Source organism: Thamnophis sirtalis, unplaced genomic scaffold, assembly GCF_051295495.1.
Source record: "Thamnophis sirtalis isolate CommonGarterSnake01/CBP01778 unplaced genomic scaffold, rThaSir2_p1.2 scaffold_2, whole genome shotgun sequence".
Taxonomy (NCBI): Eukaryota; Metazoa; Chordata; class Lepidosauria; order Squamata; family Natricidae; genus Thamnophis; species Thamnophis sirtalis.
This window is the reverse complement of record NW_028261382.1, coordinates 38,513,944-38,528,963: the sequence shown is the minus strand read 5'-3', so window position 1 is coordinate 38,528,963 and position 15,020 is coordinate 38,513,944. Positions and strand designations below refer to the sequence as shown.

The following is a 15,020-nucleotide window of genomic DNA, read 5'->3' as shown; positions in this document are numbered from 1 at the left end:
AACTGCCAAACTGCCAATCTTTATGATCGACAAGCTGAGCGTCTCAGCCACTGAGCCACCGAATAACTCTAACAGTCAAATTTTCAAATATCACTTCCATTCACCCTCGTCCTTTTCTTCCCCTCTTCTTGATGCGGGCGGAAAAGGAGAGAGCAAAAGTTGGCTTGAAACTCAACATTAAGAAAACTAAGATCATGGCATACGGCTCTCTCAATTCCTGGAAATTAGATGGGGGAGAAATGAAGGGAGTGACAGATTTTATTTTCCTGGGCTCAAAGATCACCGCAGATGGGGACGGCAGCCAAGAAGTGAAGAGACGCTTGATCCTAGGGAGGAAAGTGAGGGCCAAAGGAAGGCTGAGGGCCAAAGGATGGAGGCCTTTGAACTCTGGTGCTGGAGAAGAAGACTCCTGCGTTGAGTCCCTTGGACTGCAAGGCCATCCAACCGGTCAGTCCTAGAGGAGATCAACCCTGGCTGCTCTTTAGAAGGCCAGATCCTGAAGAGGAAACTCAAAGACTTTGGCCACCTGATGAGAAGGAAGAAGGACTCCCTGGAGAAGAGCCTCATGCTGGGAAAGATGGAGGGAAGAAGAAGAAGAAGGGGATGGCAGAGAAGGAAGTGGCTGGAGGGAGTCACCAGCGTGAGCTTGAATGGGCTCCAGAGGATGGGAGAAGACAGGAAGGCCTGGAGGAACGTTGTCCATGGGGTTGGGGTTGGGTCGGAAAAAAACCTTTGCAACTAACAGCAACGAGACTAAAAGTTTGGAGGGGAAACACAATGGTCCAGGAATGTTCTCCTGGGCCAACCATACTTCGAAGGAACCTGGCAGGGACATTGATCCCTTAAATCTCAATCATTCCTTCTTCCCACCCATCTCCAAGGAGACCCTCAGAAGTGGGTGTCTTCTGCTTGGGCTGTGACTCTTGTCTCCTAGTCCTCTGCTCTCCATCATCCAACGTCAGGGGAGGAGATAAACCGATATTTCCCAGGGCCGAGAGATGTTTTTTGTGCAAGGATTCCGGAGCGTCAGTCACGTCCTTGGGGAAACCGACTCTCAGAGCTGGAATCTGCTCTCTGGATTATCTCCTATATATATTTTTTCCTTCTTCCTTTCAAGGTGGAGGAAGAACAAGGGGCCGGTTGTCTCCTTCCACGCCGTCTTTTAACCCTCGCCCTGGCAGGGCTTAAAAAGATGCAGAAGGAAAGAAATACATCCGTAATAAGGAAGGCAGCAAAAATTCACCATTCCCCCCCCCCACCCCTGGTATTAGAAAGCTACTCTCCTTTTCCTATTTTTCCTTTCCTTTTCCTTTCCTTTTCTCGCAGAGTTTATGTCCTTCCTTCCTTTCCTTCCGTTCATTTCTTCTTCAATAAAAAAGACATGATTGGAGAAAGAGGAGAAGCTGTAGGGCAGCTCAGGTGATTCCTTAAACATCTACCTGGAAATGCCTCTTCCGGATCTTTCTGGACTGAAAAACGGACACCCGGAGGTTGCGATTTTAGGACCTACCTGGACTACAACTCCCAGGAGCCCCTGCCAGCAGAGGAATGGGTAGAGGATGATGGGAGCTGTAGTTCCGTGACATCTAAAGAGTGGATCGCTGCTTTTAAGTAGTCCTCGACTTACAACACTTCATTTAGTGACTGTTTGAAGTTACAATGACACTAAAAATGGGGAGTTCAGATAGTTTTTCACACTTACGACCGTTGCAGCATCCCCATGGTCATGTGATCAAACTTCAGGCACTGATTCATACTTATGACGGTTGCAATGTCCAGAATCACGTGATCCCCCTTTTACGACCTTCTGACACGCAAAGGCAACGGGGAAGCCAGATTCACTTAACAACCGTGTTCCTAACTTAACAACTGCAGTCATTCGTTTAACAACAACGGCAAGGAAGGTTGTAAAATGGGCAAGGCCCACTTAACAACTGCCTCACTTAACAACTGAAATTTGGGGCTCAACTGTGGTTGTTAAGCCCAGGACTGTCTGCATCGTATATCAAGCTACACATTTTCGTTTTTTGGCCCTTTTCTTCTCAGCCTTTTGGAGCCTATAAATCAAAGTTTAGGGATTGCCACGTCGTGCCAGCCCAACCCATTGTTGCTCCCATACGGCGTTCTTCACCCAGCCTGAAAACGAATCTTAAAGGACTGGCGTGTCTGTTAATTTGACCCACTTGCTATTCTCTCTGAGCAGTTTTTGTCTCGTTCTTCCGAGGTGACCACGAAAAGGCATCTTTTAAATGTTTAAAATGTAAATCGATCAATTTATGCATGCAGGGAATGAGGATGTAAAGGGGATAATCCTGCCAGGGTGTAGATGAGGGAAGTATGGATTTAGCATCTCATTTGCTGATCCTTAACGAATACAATCCCAGGGTCTCCTGCCCAGGCTGGAAAGTAAGAAACCCACAAAGAAAAGATAAACATTCACACCGTCATCTAGAAGACCTCATTGCCGACTTAAAGCAGGATTGGAAAGCTGGGGTCACAAAAAAAGGGATATATTAACACACGTGCCTGTACAGTACAAATCCCGTTTTCTTAAAAATTCAGATAAAGCTTTCCCGATTATATGGGTGAATGTAACTGCGGAGTTTCTCTCTTAAGCTGAACTGGGCTGAAATCACTTTTTATGTCAGCAAGTGAATGAATTCCAGATCACTGAACACAAGAAGGATTTGCTGGGCCAACGTTCAACAGGGAGAGAGAAGCTGTTGTGGCCCATGCCAGCGGGCAGCAGAGCTGGCAGCCGATTCGGACAGTGGGGAGGTTGGGGAGGAAGATGGGCCAGTCCTGGAGTCTGGGGAAGGCTCCGATGATGAGGGCTCTGTGTCGGAGGCAGAGAGGGGGCCAGGGCCGTCTGTCAGTCATCAGCTGCCTTCAGAATCAGACATCAGTGGGGCAGAAGAACAGCTGGAGCCTGTTCCCAGTGTGCACATGCACAGCTGCCAGGAGAAGGGAGGAGCTAAGGAACATGGGTGGACTTGGGAGGAAGGCCACAGGTGGACGGTGAATGGCCCCCTCCCAGAGGAAATAAAAGAGGAGCGAAAGGGGAGTGGAGTTTGCAGGAGAGAATTAGTTCACATAATTATTGTGAAGATTGGTTTGTGACTGCAGGGGACTCCTTGCAAAGTATTTTCTTCTACAGCATTTGGATGATATCGGCCTGGCAGCTCTCCAAGCCTGATAAGGTCTGTTGGTTGTCAATTCGCCGTTGAAAGACTGTTTGCCGGGGTTTTGCTGGAATGAGAGGAATTCACCTTAGCTTCATAAAAAAGGGGTTTTGTCGGGACAAGGAGTCTGCTTGGTGATTTTTGTGAAGCCTAAGTCAGAACAGAAGCACCCTAGAATGCGCTGGTGCTTTGGGTCTTGGTTGGCGAAGGTGGTTTCTTCTTTTTTCAAGAGAAGAAAGGGGAAGATATCAATTTTTGGATCTTCTGCTTGTTTGTCGATTCCCCAGACGCTGTTCCTGTCCAGTTTTACTATTGTGGACGGGTCAATTTCACAGAATCAATTTCACAACCTGGGCCAGGTCAATTTCACCACCGTTGGTCTATTCCAGAGGTGGGTTGATACCTGTTCACACCGGTTTGGTGAACCGGTAGTGGAAATTGCGACTGGGTCGCCGAACCAGTAAGGACAGCAGACTTGCAACGCCCCCAAACTGGTTCCCTGGTAGCGACAGCATGGTGTTTTTTTTGGGGGGTGGCATTTTTAATGTTCTGCGCATGTGGAGACCTATTTACAGGCAACTGTGTGCGAGAACCGAACCGGCAGTAACGCCGGCAGCAACACATCCCTGGTCTATCCAACGGCACAGCTAAGAGGCAGCTTTTGTTGGTTTTCAAAGCTTGCCTTTAAAAGGAAATGAAAATTTCTCTAGCTTCTGAAGAACCGGAAACAAGCAAATTCTATATCCTTATACTGGATTTATTCCCCATCCTGGCAGCCAATTTTCATTTTTCAGCATCAGGGTTCAAATCTCTTGGATTTTGTTTCCCCACCCACCCCCCTCCAGGGTCCAAAACTCCTGGGACCAAAAAGGCACAATGCACAGTTTCCCCCAAGACTTGCAAAGTGGCTGTTTCAGGTTTCTAGTCCTCAGGACTGCCATGAATTTGGGAGGTCTCCATTTTGGGGTTGAATCTTTAAGGTTGGTTCGGCAGCCCAGAACCCCAGATAGTTTTCTCAAGCGATTCTCTGTCTCTGACAAAGATGGCTCAGTCTGCCTCCTCTGGCCAGTTGCATTCTGGGAATACTTCCTTTCCTTTTTTTAAAAGCGGGGGGGGGGGGGGGGGGTTCTACATTGATTCCATCACTTCCAGTCTTCAGGCCCCCTTTCACCTCTAACAGCCGCTGGGCAAGCTCTGAAGAATGGCCTCTAGGTTCCCCTTGTCACTCTGGATCTCCGCCAGATCTTCTTCGAAGGCTTCCAGCGATGCCTTCTGCTCCTCGGCTTCCTGTACCAAGATGCCCAGGGTCTCATTCAGGGCTCCAGGTCCCGCCAGACGCAGCCTCAAGCTTGCCAGCTGGACCTGGCTCGCACGGAGCACAGCTGCGGACCCATCCAGGTTTCCTGGGGAAGCAAAACAGAGCGTTGGCACTAGGGCTGGGGGGGGGGGACGGCACCCCCAAAATCACAGCTCCAACCTCAGCCCTGCTAAGCAGAGCAGACCAGGAAGTCAACTCCACGGCAAGAGCGGATCTCTTCTGGTTTGAGTTTGGCTGTCGTTAACGATTCTGACTGTGCTGGACTTCGTCCCACCCGCCCCTCATATGCCTTGTGAATTGGGAAGGTCATCTGCCTTCTTAATTACAGATTAACAGAGTTGGAAGGGACCTCGTGGGTCATCTAGTCTCCTTCACCCAAGCAGGAGACCCTACACCGTTTCTGGCAGAGGGCAGTCCAGTCTCTTCTTGAAAGCTTCCAGTGATGAGGCTCCCACAACCTCCGGAGGCAACTCATGTGCTACGCTTAGGCCTGACCAGAGCGTAATACACAAAATTATCCACTACAACGTCCTACCCGTCAATGACCACTTCAGCTTCAACCACAGTAACACACACGGGGGCAAACAATCGATGCAAACTCCAGGTAAACTCGATTGCAGAAAATATGACTTCAGCCACAGAGAGTCAACGCCTGGAATGCTCTACCTGACTCCGTTGTTAATTTTAGGCATAACAAATTAGGGGATAATTTCTTCAGTTTATTAATTAAAGCAGGCTAGATTACACAGTTTTGGCACTGAGAAACCAACGTTAAGGAAGAAGCATCACAGACTGTTCCAAGAATCCCAAAGTGATTTAATTTAATTTAAAAAAAGAAATCTTTATGGAAAGAAGAGTCTGCCCCCTAGTGGAACTGTCTGGAAATGCTGAAAGCTCAACCATGGAACAGGTGTATTGATTCCTTGCCAGGTAAAAGCTAAATCCACAGGTATGTTTGACCAACCCTCCCTGGGATGCCTTTTAAATGCCTATTTTAACACCACTTGCTTAATCACCAGCTAGTAAACACACAGATAAAGGTAAAGTTTCCCCTCGCACATACATGATAGTCGTTCCCGACTCTAGGGGGCGATGGTGCTCATCTCCGTTTCAAAGGTCAAAGAGCCAGCGCTGTCCGAAGGCGTCTCCGTTGCTCATGTGCCCGGCATGACTCAATGCCGAAGGCGCACGGAAGGCTGTTCCCTTCCCACCAAAGGTGGTCCCCATTTTTCTACTTGCATTTTTGACATGCTTTTTAACTGCTAGGTTGGCAGAAGCTGGGACAAGTCGCGGGAGCTCCCTCCGTTACGCGGCACGAGGGATTGGAAATGCCAACGTTTCTGATCGACAAGCTCAGCGTCTTAGCCCCTGAGCCACCGCGTCCCTCTAATACACAGGTTGACGTTGACTTAAAACTATTTGTTTACTGTCTGTTCAGAGTTGCAACGGCACTGAAAAAAGTGACCAATGACTGGTTTCACACTTACGACCGTTGCAGCATCCCCGCGGTCACGTGATCAAAATTCAGACCCTTGGCAAGTGACTCATATTTATGAGGGTCGCAGGGTCCCCGGGGTTACGTGATCCTCTTTTTTGCGACCTTCTGACAAGCAAAATCAAAGGGGAATCCAGATTCACTTAACAACCATGTTATTAACTTAACAACCGTGACAGGAAAGGTTGTAAAATGTGGCAAAACTCGGTTAACAAATGTCTCGCTTTGTCACGTAAGTTTTGGGCGGCATTGCGGTCGTAAGTGAAGGACGTACGACCTGGGGTCACGGAAGAAGGGATGCTTGGACCGGGCTAATCCTGGTTAGTTCGAGGGGGCCGTGAACGGAGGACTCACCTAGTTTGGAGAGCAGATGCTGGAGGGCCTTAATGTCCATCTCCAGGGATCGTTGGGCCGCTTGGAGGTTCTGGCCGAGCGTCTTCATGCCCACTGCAGCCTTCGACACAAGACGGGCTTTGCGTTAGCCTCCTCCCACGGGTCCCTCTCTTGAAGGCCACAAGGGTTTCCCGCCATCCAGGTCACGGTTGTCCCAAAATTGCTCTCTCAAAAGGCAACTGGACTTTGTTTTCCCCCGAAGACATTTCACTCCTCCCCCCAGAAGCTTCTCCCGTTCTGATGAACTTTGACTTAGAACTGAGCTTCGGTCAGAGCGGAAGAAGCTTCTGGGATGAGGAGTGAAATGTCTTCGGGGGAAACAAAAGGCACTTTGGGGCCATCCCTCTCCGGTTCTACCTTGGGAAAACAGGACTGACCTCCGCAGGTTTCCCAAGTTGGGCCTGAAGTTCTCTGGCCTTGTCTTCTTGCCTGGAAATCTCGGTAACCAGGGTGAGAGCAACCGTGGCAGACATTCGGCTAGCCTGCTTCCTCTCCTCCTTGGCCCGTCTTAGGACCCCTTCGGCCACCTGCAGAACGGAAGAGTGAAAAAGAAACGGAGGAGAAGGAAGGAAGCCATAAAGCTGCCCTCATGCCACCCGATCGACAGGCTCAGCGCCTTCACCACGGACACACCGCCTCCTAACACAGCCCCACCTGGGCATTCTTCCTGGCGGCCGATTCCCCCTCACGGGCAACCGCGAAGGCCTTTGCGGAAACGGTCCCGGAATTCCCCAGGGCTTTCTGGGCCTGCCTGATCTTCCTCTGGGTCTCCACAATCGTCCGGCCACGCACCGCAACCCGCTTCCTCCTGACCGCAGCGCGGCCTTTAGGGTCTGCCATCAGGGCCTTTATTCCTGCCAGCAAAAGGAAAAACCGGTTACCCTGCTTCAAGCTGGATAAAATTACATCCCTTTATGTTCTGACCGAGGCTTCCCAAGAGCCTGAAGGAGACTCCTGGTCCCGACAAAAAACCTCTTTTATGAATTTATTGTGAATTCTGCTCATTCACCTCCAGCAAAGTCTTTCAAGGGAGGATTTACAGTCACAGACCTTCTCTGGCTTGGAGAGCTGCCAGGCCGACATCTGAAGAACTTGGCCAGGAGCCTCGGAGAGTCACCAACCAATGAAGTGAACTAATTGTCTCCTGCAAACTCCACTCCCCTTTCGCTCCTCTTTTATTCCCTCACGTCCCCCTGTGGCCTTACTCCCAAGTCGACCCCTGTCCTTTAGCTGCTCCCTTCCTCTGGCCACTCTGTGCATGTGCACACTGGGAACAGGCTCCAGCTGTTCCTCTGCCCCACTGATGTCTGACTCTGAAGGCAGCTGATAACTGGTTTTTGTCGGGACCAGGATTTTGCTGCATGCTCTTGGGAAGCCTGAGTCAGAAGAGTTCTTGAGATTAAGTAGTTAGGATTACTTTTGTCTTACCATCCAGTGTGGTCACCAAAGCCTTCGCTTCGGACACCACGGCCTCTCCGTTGGCCAGGGAGGACTCGGCCAGTGCTTGTGCATCGTTCGTTCTCTGCCATAGCTGTGAAACAGAGGAAAGCAAAATTAGACTAAAAAAGTCCTAACTGTGAACATTCACTAAAGATGGCCGGTGATTACTTAACTTTGGCGCAGGATTGACTTGAGGTGATGCACTAAGTCAAGACAACCCCTTGGTTTGTGGGTGAAGATAATGTCTGCGTGTGAACCCATGTGAACTCTGTGGTTATTATATGCACAGGGCAGTAGTTGGTCACCAGAGGGCAGACCAGAGTTACTTTGAAATACTTCTTTGCTGCCACCTAATGGCCATTTGCAGCATGACAGGGCTGATAGTGAGGCCTTTTAAAAGAGAGAGTCAATCAAATTTCTCTAGGATTGACCCCCAAGATCTGACCAGGAATGTCAGACATTCCTTCAGTCGAATGTTTCTTTGCATCCTGGTTTGTTGTGGCCAAATTTTGCTGCCAAATAAGGGAAAAATCAAGCCACGAAGCACTCACCTCTTCCAAGGGCCGAATCCTCTGCAGCATTTCCTTTAACCCAGTTTCTACTGCCAAGGTTCTGTTGGTTCTCAACCCGTCTTTCGTTTCAATCAGTTGCTGGATTTCCTCGGCTTCTTGGACCAGATTTCCAGCTTTCTCCACCAGAGGGCGCTGCAAGATCAGAGTCTGTGGATTTACTTAATCGATTAAAAAAAAAACCTGCCTAGAATTGGAAAAATGAATTTATTACTAGAATTATGACATTTATAGATTGCTGGGGTACTTTTTTTTGGGGGGGGGTGGTGTGTTTCCATATGAGCCCCCAGAGGGTAGTTTGTGCTCCATAAATCAGCTGTTTTTAAGCACTAGCCTGCTCTCCATAGGTGACCAGAATCTGCCTACGGGCAAATACACTATATTTTGTGCAATTAAGGAAACAATCTAGTGTAAAAGAGATGGGAAGATTTTCTACCTTATTTTTGCCTCATCCCACATCTAAATCAAGCTAGCTGTCCATCCCTGCATTACTTTAAAAAAAAAGAAAAGAAACTTCCTTTTTCTTCCTCCAACTCTGGAAATTCAACAATTGATTTTTTTTTGGGGGGGGCAGGCTATTAATATCTCTATTTTTTATTTTATTTTATTTTCCAGGCTGCTTTGCACAGTGCACCATTCTAAAAAAAAACCTTAGCAAAATGAAGAAATAAAGCAATTTCCTAAAAACCGCACCCAAAAGTACAGGGACCAACACAACATTGTTATGCAAAAGGTTTTCCTTTGCAGGAAAGATATATAGGAGGGTGTTTCTCCACTTTAGCAATTTTAACATGGGTGAACTTCAACTGCCAAAGTCCCCGAGCCAACCTGCTGGAGAATTTGGGGTGTTTGGCACACAGCATGCTGGAGAAATGTGAAGTCCACCCATCTTAAAGCACGCTGGCTGGGGAATTCTTACACCGGCATTCTAGGGAATTCTTAAAGCTGAAATTGGAAAACGCTGATTTAGAAGACCTGGAATCAAACTGAAAAAGCCATCAAGTGGATGAGGAACATTCAAAATATAATCCACTCTGTGAGAGAAAACCTGTTTCCATGAAGAAGCGATGTAGGGGAAAAAACCTGTCCTGTTACTAATGCTTACCAGCTCCAAAGTATCCGTCTGAGCCAGGGTTGGGTTGCTCTGATGGCCTGAAACCAGCTTCTCAGCATCTTCTATTTGCAAGACGAGGGTTTTTTGGGTCCTATTGATTTTCTCACCACTGCAAGGCAGACATTCTCAAATTATCAACTCATTTAAATGGTGGGATTGGTCTCTGTGGGACATGACAGATATCCTTGCATTTAACCAAAATAAAAACTGGAAGGAAATGAGTTTTAGGATAGAAAAATTAGAGCTGAGTTTATCATTCTTCAGGTAGAGCCTTGCCCATTTTATTTTAAAGTAGTTGGCTGGGGGATTCTGGGAGATGAAGTCCACAATTGCTTAAAGTTGCTTGCTGACTAGGGAATTCTGGGAGATGAATTCTGCCCATCTTAAAATGTAAAGGGTGGTTGGGAGTCGTTGTGGCCCTCCAGCGGCCAGTGGAATTGGCGGCAGAGTCTGACAGTGGGGAGGCTGGGGAGGAACCTGGGCCAGTCCTGGAGTCTGAGGAAGGCTTGGACAAGGGCTCTCCATCCGAGGCAGAGAGGGGGCCAGGGCTGTCTGGCCCCCGCTCAAGAGCCAAGGTGGCGCAGTGGTTAAATGCAGCACTGCAGGCTACTGCTAGATCAGCAGGTCAGCGGTTCAAATCTCACCGGCTCAGGGTTGACTCAGCCTTCCATCCTTCCGAGGTGGGTAAAATGAGGACCCAGATTGTTGGGGGCAATATGCTGACTCTCTGTAAACCGCTTAGAGAGGCCTGAAAGGCCTATGAAGCGGTATATAAGTCTACTGCTATTGCTATTGCTATTGCTGTCTGGCAGTTCTCAACTGCCTTCGGAGCTAGACAGCAGTGAGGCAGAGGAACAGCTGGAGCCTGTTCCCAGTGTGCGCATGCAAACAGCAGAAAAGAACAGCTCAGAAATCAGGGTCGACTTGGGAGTAAAGCCACAGGTGATTGGCCCCTCCCATAGGACAGAAAAGAGGAGTGAAAGGGGAGGGGGCTTTTGCAGGGAACAATTTGTTTGATTGGTCGTTAGATTCGTTTCAGGAGTGTGAAGATCTGTCCGTGAATCTCAGAGACTCTGTGCCCAGCCTTTCCTTGCATTGCACCTCATTGGGAAAATATTTACATGGCAGCTTTCCAGGAGAGATAAGGTCTGTGGTCATAGATACTCCTTTGAGAGACTGTTTGCCAGGCCTAGGCTGAAGGTGAATGTGAGGAATCCACATTTGTTTAATAAAAGGGGTTCTGTCGGGACAAGGACTCTGCCTCCTGCTTTTTGGGGAAGCCGAGGTCGGAACAGGATAATTTACCCCACGTCCCCCAATACTCAGAGAAGCTCTACCAATAAATGCCCCATTTGCCAGGCTTCACCTGTTCTTTTAGCTTTTAGCTTTGGCAACCTGAACAAACTCAATTTTTCTGGCCTTAATTTACTTTAGTCTAAGTTAATTTAAGTTGGCTTAATTAGAAAGTCCTTATGCAAATCTTGAAATGTGGCCGAGGCAGTCTTAGAGGAAACAGGTAGCGATGTTAAGCAGAAATGTTTAAATAGGCCTCTCTTCCTGTTTATCACATCAATTTTAAAAGCCCATCTGGGCATCTAGTGGCTGGGAGTTCCACAGTTTAACAAATGAAGCTCCAACACTCCGTTTTTGGTTTGGTTTGTCATGCAAGAGAGTGAGGAATGCATGTTTTTAGGGGCGGTAACGTCACCCTCATCTAATGTTTCTCAACCTGCTTAGGACGTTAAAAAAAACCCCAAAAGCGATTCCGTAGAAATGTCCCTGGCCGGAGACATTTTGAAAGCTGAAGCCAAGTAAGACTCTAAATGGGGTCTTCTTTCTAGACACTGTGGACCACCAACCCAGAAGACCCATGGGGCACAGCTGCCAGCATGTCACCATCCTGGACCCCCCAACTCACCTCTCTTCCATCTCTTGCCTGAACTCTTCCATCTTGCTGACATTTGCAACGTTTTGGAGAAGACGATAACTGGAGTGGGATGCCTGGATGGCTCTTCTGGCCAGGCCTTCCACCAAGGATGCAATTTCAACATGGCTGCAGAGAGGGGCAAAAAAAAACCCCAACCCAGTGATTTTGGTGGTGCACATCTGCTCTCATCTCTCTACACTCTGTTGCGGCCCATTAGTGGCCACTGGAGCTGGCAGGAGAGTCGCAGAGTGAGGAGGTTGGGGAGGAAGATGGGCCGGTCCTGGAGTCTGGGGAAGGCTCTGATGAGGGCTCTGTGTCGGAGGCAGAGAGGGGGCCAGAACCATCTGACAGTCATCAGCTGCCTTCAGAATCAGACATCAATGAGGCAGAGGAACAGCTGGAGCCTGTTCCCAGTGTGCGCACGGGCAGAGCGGCCAGACGAAGGGAACAGCTAAAGAACAGGGGTCGACCTGGGAGGAAGGCATGGGGCTTGCGAATGCATGCACGGGGGCAGGACACACATGGGGGGTCGTGGGCACATGCACGAGTGGCGGGGCACACAGGGGGAGGGGTTGCGTGCACATTGCATCTTGGGTGCATGAATGCTTCCGGCACACGATGACAACAATGTTAGCGATCACTGAGTTAAACCATTCCAGATATTTAAATCATTCGATCGACTGTACAAGGATGGGGCGACTTGCATTATGACGGCATCTAAACTTACCTGCGGGCCAAAGTGCTGGATCTGATCACCTGGCGGCTCCAGTTTGTAGACTGATAAGAGATTTCAGAAGAAAATTCCTAGTAGGTGGAGAGAAAGAAAGAAAGAATGAAAGAAAGAAAGAAAAAGAGAGAGAGAGAGGGTGTTTTTTTTTGTTTTGTTTCTGCCTGAAGCGTGGGAGAACTGAGGATAGTGGGAATAAATATTTCACAATATGAAAAGTTCAGAAAATCCTCAAATGGAAACCAGGGAGAGAGTAATGGGTTAACCTTTGTGAATTTTCTATGGGATTGGAGCATTTTAGTTCACCTTTCAGGTAAGGTAAGCATGCTCACCCTACAAACTCTCTGATCTATGATGGTTTATTCATTGCTTATTTATTACCAAATACATTAAAGTCTTCAAAACTCTGAGCTGTAGCAGTGGGAGGACAGCTGAGTGTTTTTTTTAAAAAAAATACTTGTTTTTAAAAGTCCACTTTTTCTGTTTAATATAATGGTTATTTGAGGGATTTTCAGGGCTCCCTTCCCCTCCCCGCATCTTATTATTCCCCTCCCTTCCTCCCTCCCTTATTATTATTTTGCTATTATAAGATTTTATTTGTCATACTTTGAAGGGGCAGATGAGAGATTTTTAAAAGAATATGTTGTCAAACAGGTCGCCCTTGACTGTGAGCTGGTTGTTAAATGAATCACCTCTGATTTTGTGACCCTTTTAGCCACAGTTAAGTGATTTGCTTCAGTCGTTAAGTGAATCATGTGGTTGTTAAATGAATCTGGGTTACTCCATTGACTTGTTTGTTGGAAGCTGATTGGAAAGGTTGCAGATGGTGATCATGTGACCCATCATAATAACATCAGGACATTGTATGCATCATAAAAACATCCATCAATCAGAATAGAGCTGGAAGGCACCTTAGAGGTCTTCTAGTCCATCCCCCTGCTCAAGTGACTGAAGCCCCTACAACCTCTGGTGGCAAGCTGTTCCACTGGTTAATTTTTTCTCAATTAACCAACATGTTGGTGGCCAACTGCCTAAATTTTGATCCCATAACTGTCAGCATGCTACACCGGTCATAACTGTGAGGATCAATTGTAAGAATAGCCCTTTTTTTCAGTGCAATTGTAACTTTGACGGTCACTAAACAAATATTTATGTACTCTATTGGGCAGCTACTTCCCCCCCCCGCCACTGGGTGGCGCCAGTCAGCAAATTTTGAGTTGAAAAACTAGGATTCCTCTATTATAAATGAGATCTTGAGAACAGAGGAAGATTCCTGGAATAAAACTTAATAAACAGCTTCTTTATTTGGGGCCAAAAATAAGGACGTGAACATGGATGCATCCGCAAAGCCGTTGATTCAAGAGATTGTCCATAAACAACAAATAACAACGCGTAATTGGCGTGGGAAGCCAACTACAGTTGAATAAGTAAGTTGTGCTCATTTGCAACAGCCACCGAAAGATAAATGAGCAACTTACATGCTAATCGCTTTCATTTGGCACCGGGAGGCCACGGCACATAAATAAACAAGTGTGCACTCGTAATTTACAGCAGCTACCAGGAGCCAATTTCACAGGAGTAAACACATGCAAATGATTGACAATTGGCTCTGCAAGTCAATTGCAAGTAAACAAACAAACATTTGCAGTGGGCATTAGACAGACACTTGCAAAGGAGGCCTGGATACACAGAGACACGGAGAAATAGATAGCAATATGTCAGATGGACGGACGGACGGATGGATGGATAGGAGGAGGAACGGAGGGATAGACAGACAGACAGACAGACAGACAGACAGACAGACAGACAGATAGATAGATAGACAGACAGATAGATAGAGATAGATGATGCATAGATGCATAGATAGATAGATAGATAGATAGATGATAGATAGATAGAGGAGTGGAGTTTGCAGGAGACAAAATTACTTCGCTTCATTGGTTAGTGACCCTCAGAGGCTCCTTGCCAAGTTCTGCAGATCTCGGCCTGGCAGCTCTCCAAGCCAGCTAAGGTCTGTGACTGTAAATCCTCCCTGGAAAGACTTTGCTGGAGGTGAATGAGCAGAATTCACAGTCAATTAATAAAAGGGGATTTTGTTGGGAACAGGAGTTGGCTTCCTGCTCTTGGGAGGCCTCGGTCAGAACAATTAGTTTTGTTCCACATTTGACAGTTTTTAAAACATTTTCCCATTTTCAGCGTATTGAATCCACGTTCATTGGGTTGTGAGACTCCAGCAGTATCTTTAATGGTGTCTCTATTGTTGTTGTTGTTGTTTTTCGAAGGGAAGGGACTTCATTTATCAATCCTTGGTCTGTTCCCTTCCGAGCAGGAATTTATTCAATCCATTAAAGTTGTTTTGAAGGACTCATTAGTTTGGACAGATGCCCCACGTTCTCCCAAATTAGATAGCTATACTTTGGAAACTCGGAGACCGAACACAGAAAAGCCTCCAGCTGGCTTTCCCGACGGCGGAAAAAATTGCAAACTTTTCTGTGTGCGTTATGAAATTATCTCATTTGATATCCGAATTAGCTTTCGATCGCCCCCCAGCTCCCTGCTGGAAGACCCCTTACACATTTAGATCACGTATCATGACTCCTGTGTCGACTGTCCCCTCCTTGTGGCTAAAACAACAAGTCACATTCTTGAATGGCCTTTTGGACATTTATGTACCAATATTTATAGCTCAGGATTGAACTGTGGGGTCCTTGATGATTTCTTGGTGGTTTTTGTTCTGACCTCAGGTCCCCCAAAAAGCAGGAGGCAAAGTTCTGGTCCCCACAAGACCCCTTTTATTAAACAAATGTGAATCCCTCCCCTTCACCTTCCGCCAAGGCCTGGCAAACAGCCTTTCA

The 15,020-nt window shown here is 47.4% G+C and overlaps 1 protein-coding gene across 1 annotated transcript in view; it reads right to left on the bottom strand.

The window, feature by feature from the left end:
* Positions 1 to 4,302: 4,302 nt before the first annotated feature.
* LAMC3 (laminin subunit gamma 3) overlaps positions 4,303 to 15,020 on the bottom strand; it is a 46,921-nt gene continuing 36,203 nt past the window's right edge. The window contains exons 20-28 of the mRNA XM_087707632.1: positions 12,166 to 12,242; positions 11,430 to 11,564; positions 9,503 to 9,620; positions 8,380 to 8,547; positions 7,817 to 7,919; positions 7,043 to 7,242; positions 6,766 to 6,915; positions 6,350 to 6,449; positions 4,303 to 4,585 (exon numbers count right to left, since the gene is read on the bottom strand). Coding sequence (XP_087563758.1) covers positions 4,356 to 4,585; positions 6,350 to 6,449; positions 6,766 to 6,915; positions 7,043 to 7,242; positions 7,817 to 7,919; positions 8,380 to 8,547; positions 9,503 to 9,620; positions 11,430 to 11,564; positions 12,166 to 12,242 — 1,281 coding nt within the window. The 3' untranslated portion in view covers positions 4,303 to 4,355. The remainder of the gene's footprint in view (positions 4,586 to 6,349; positions 6,450 to 6,765; positions 6,916 to 7,042; positions 7,243 to 7,816; positions 7,920 to 8,379; positions 8,548 to 9,502; positions 9,621 to 11,429; positions 11,565 to 12,165; positions 12,243 to 15,020) is intronic.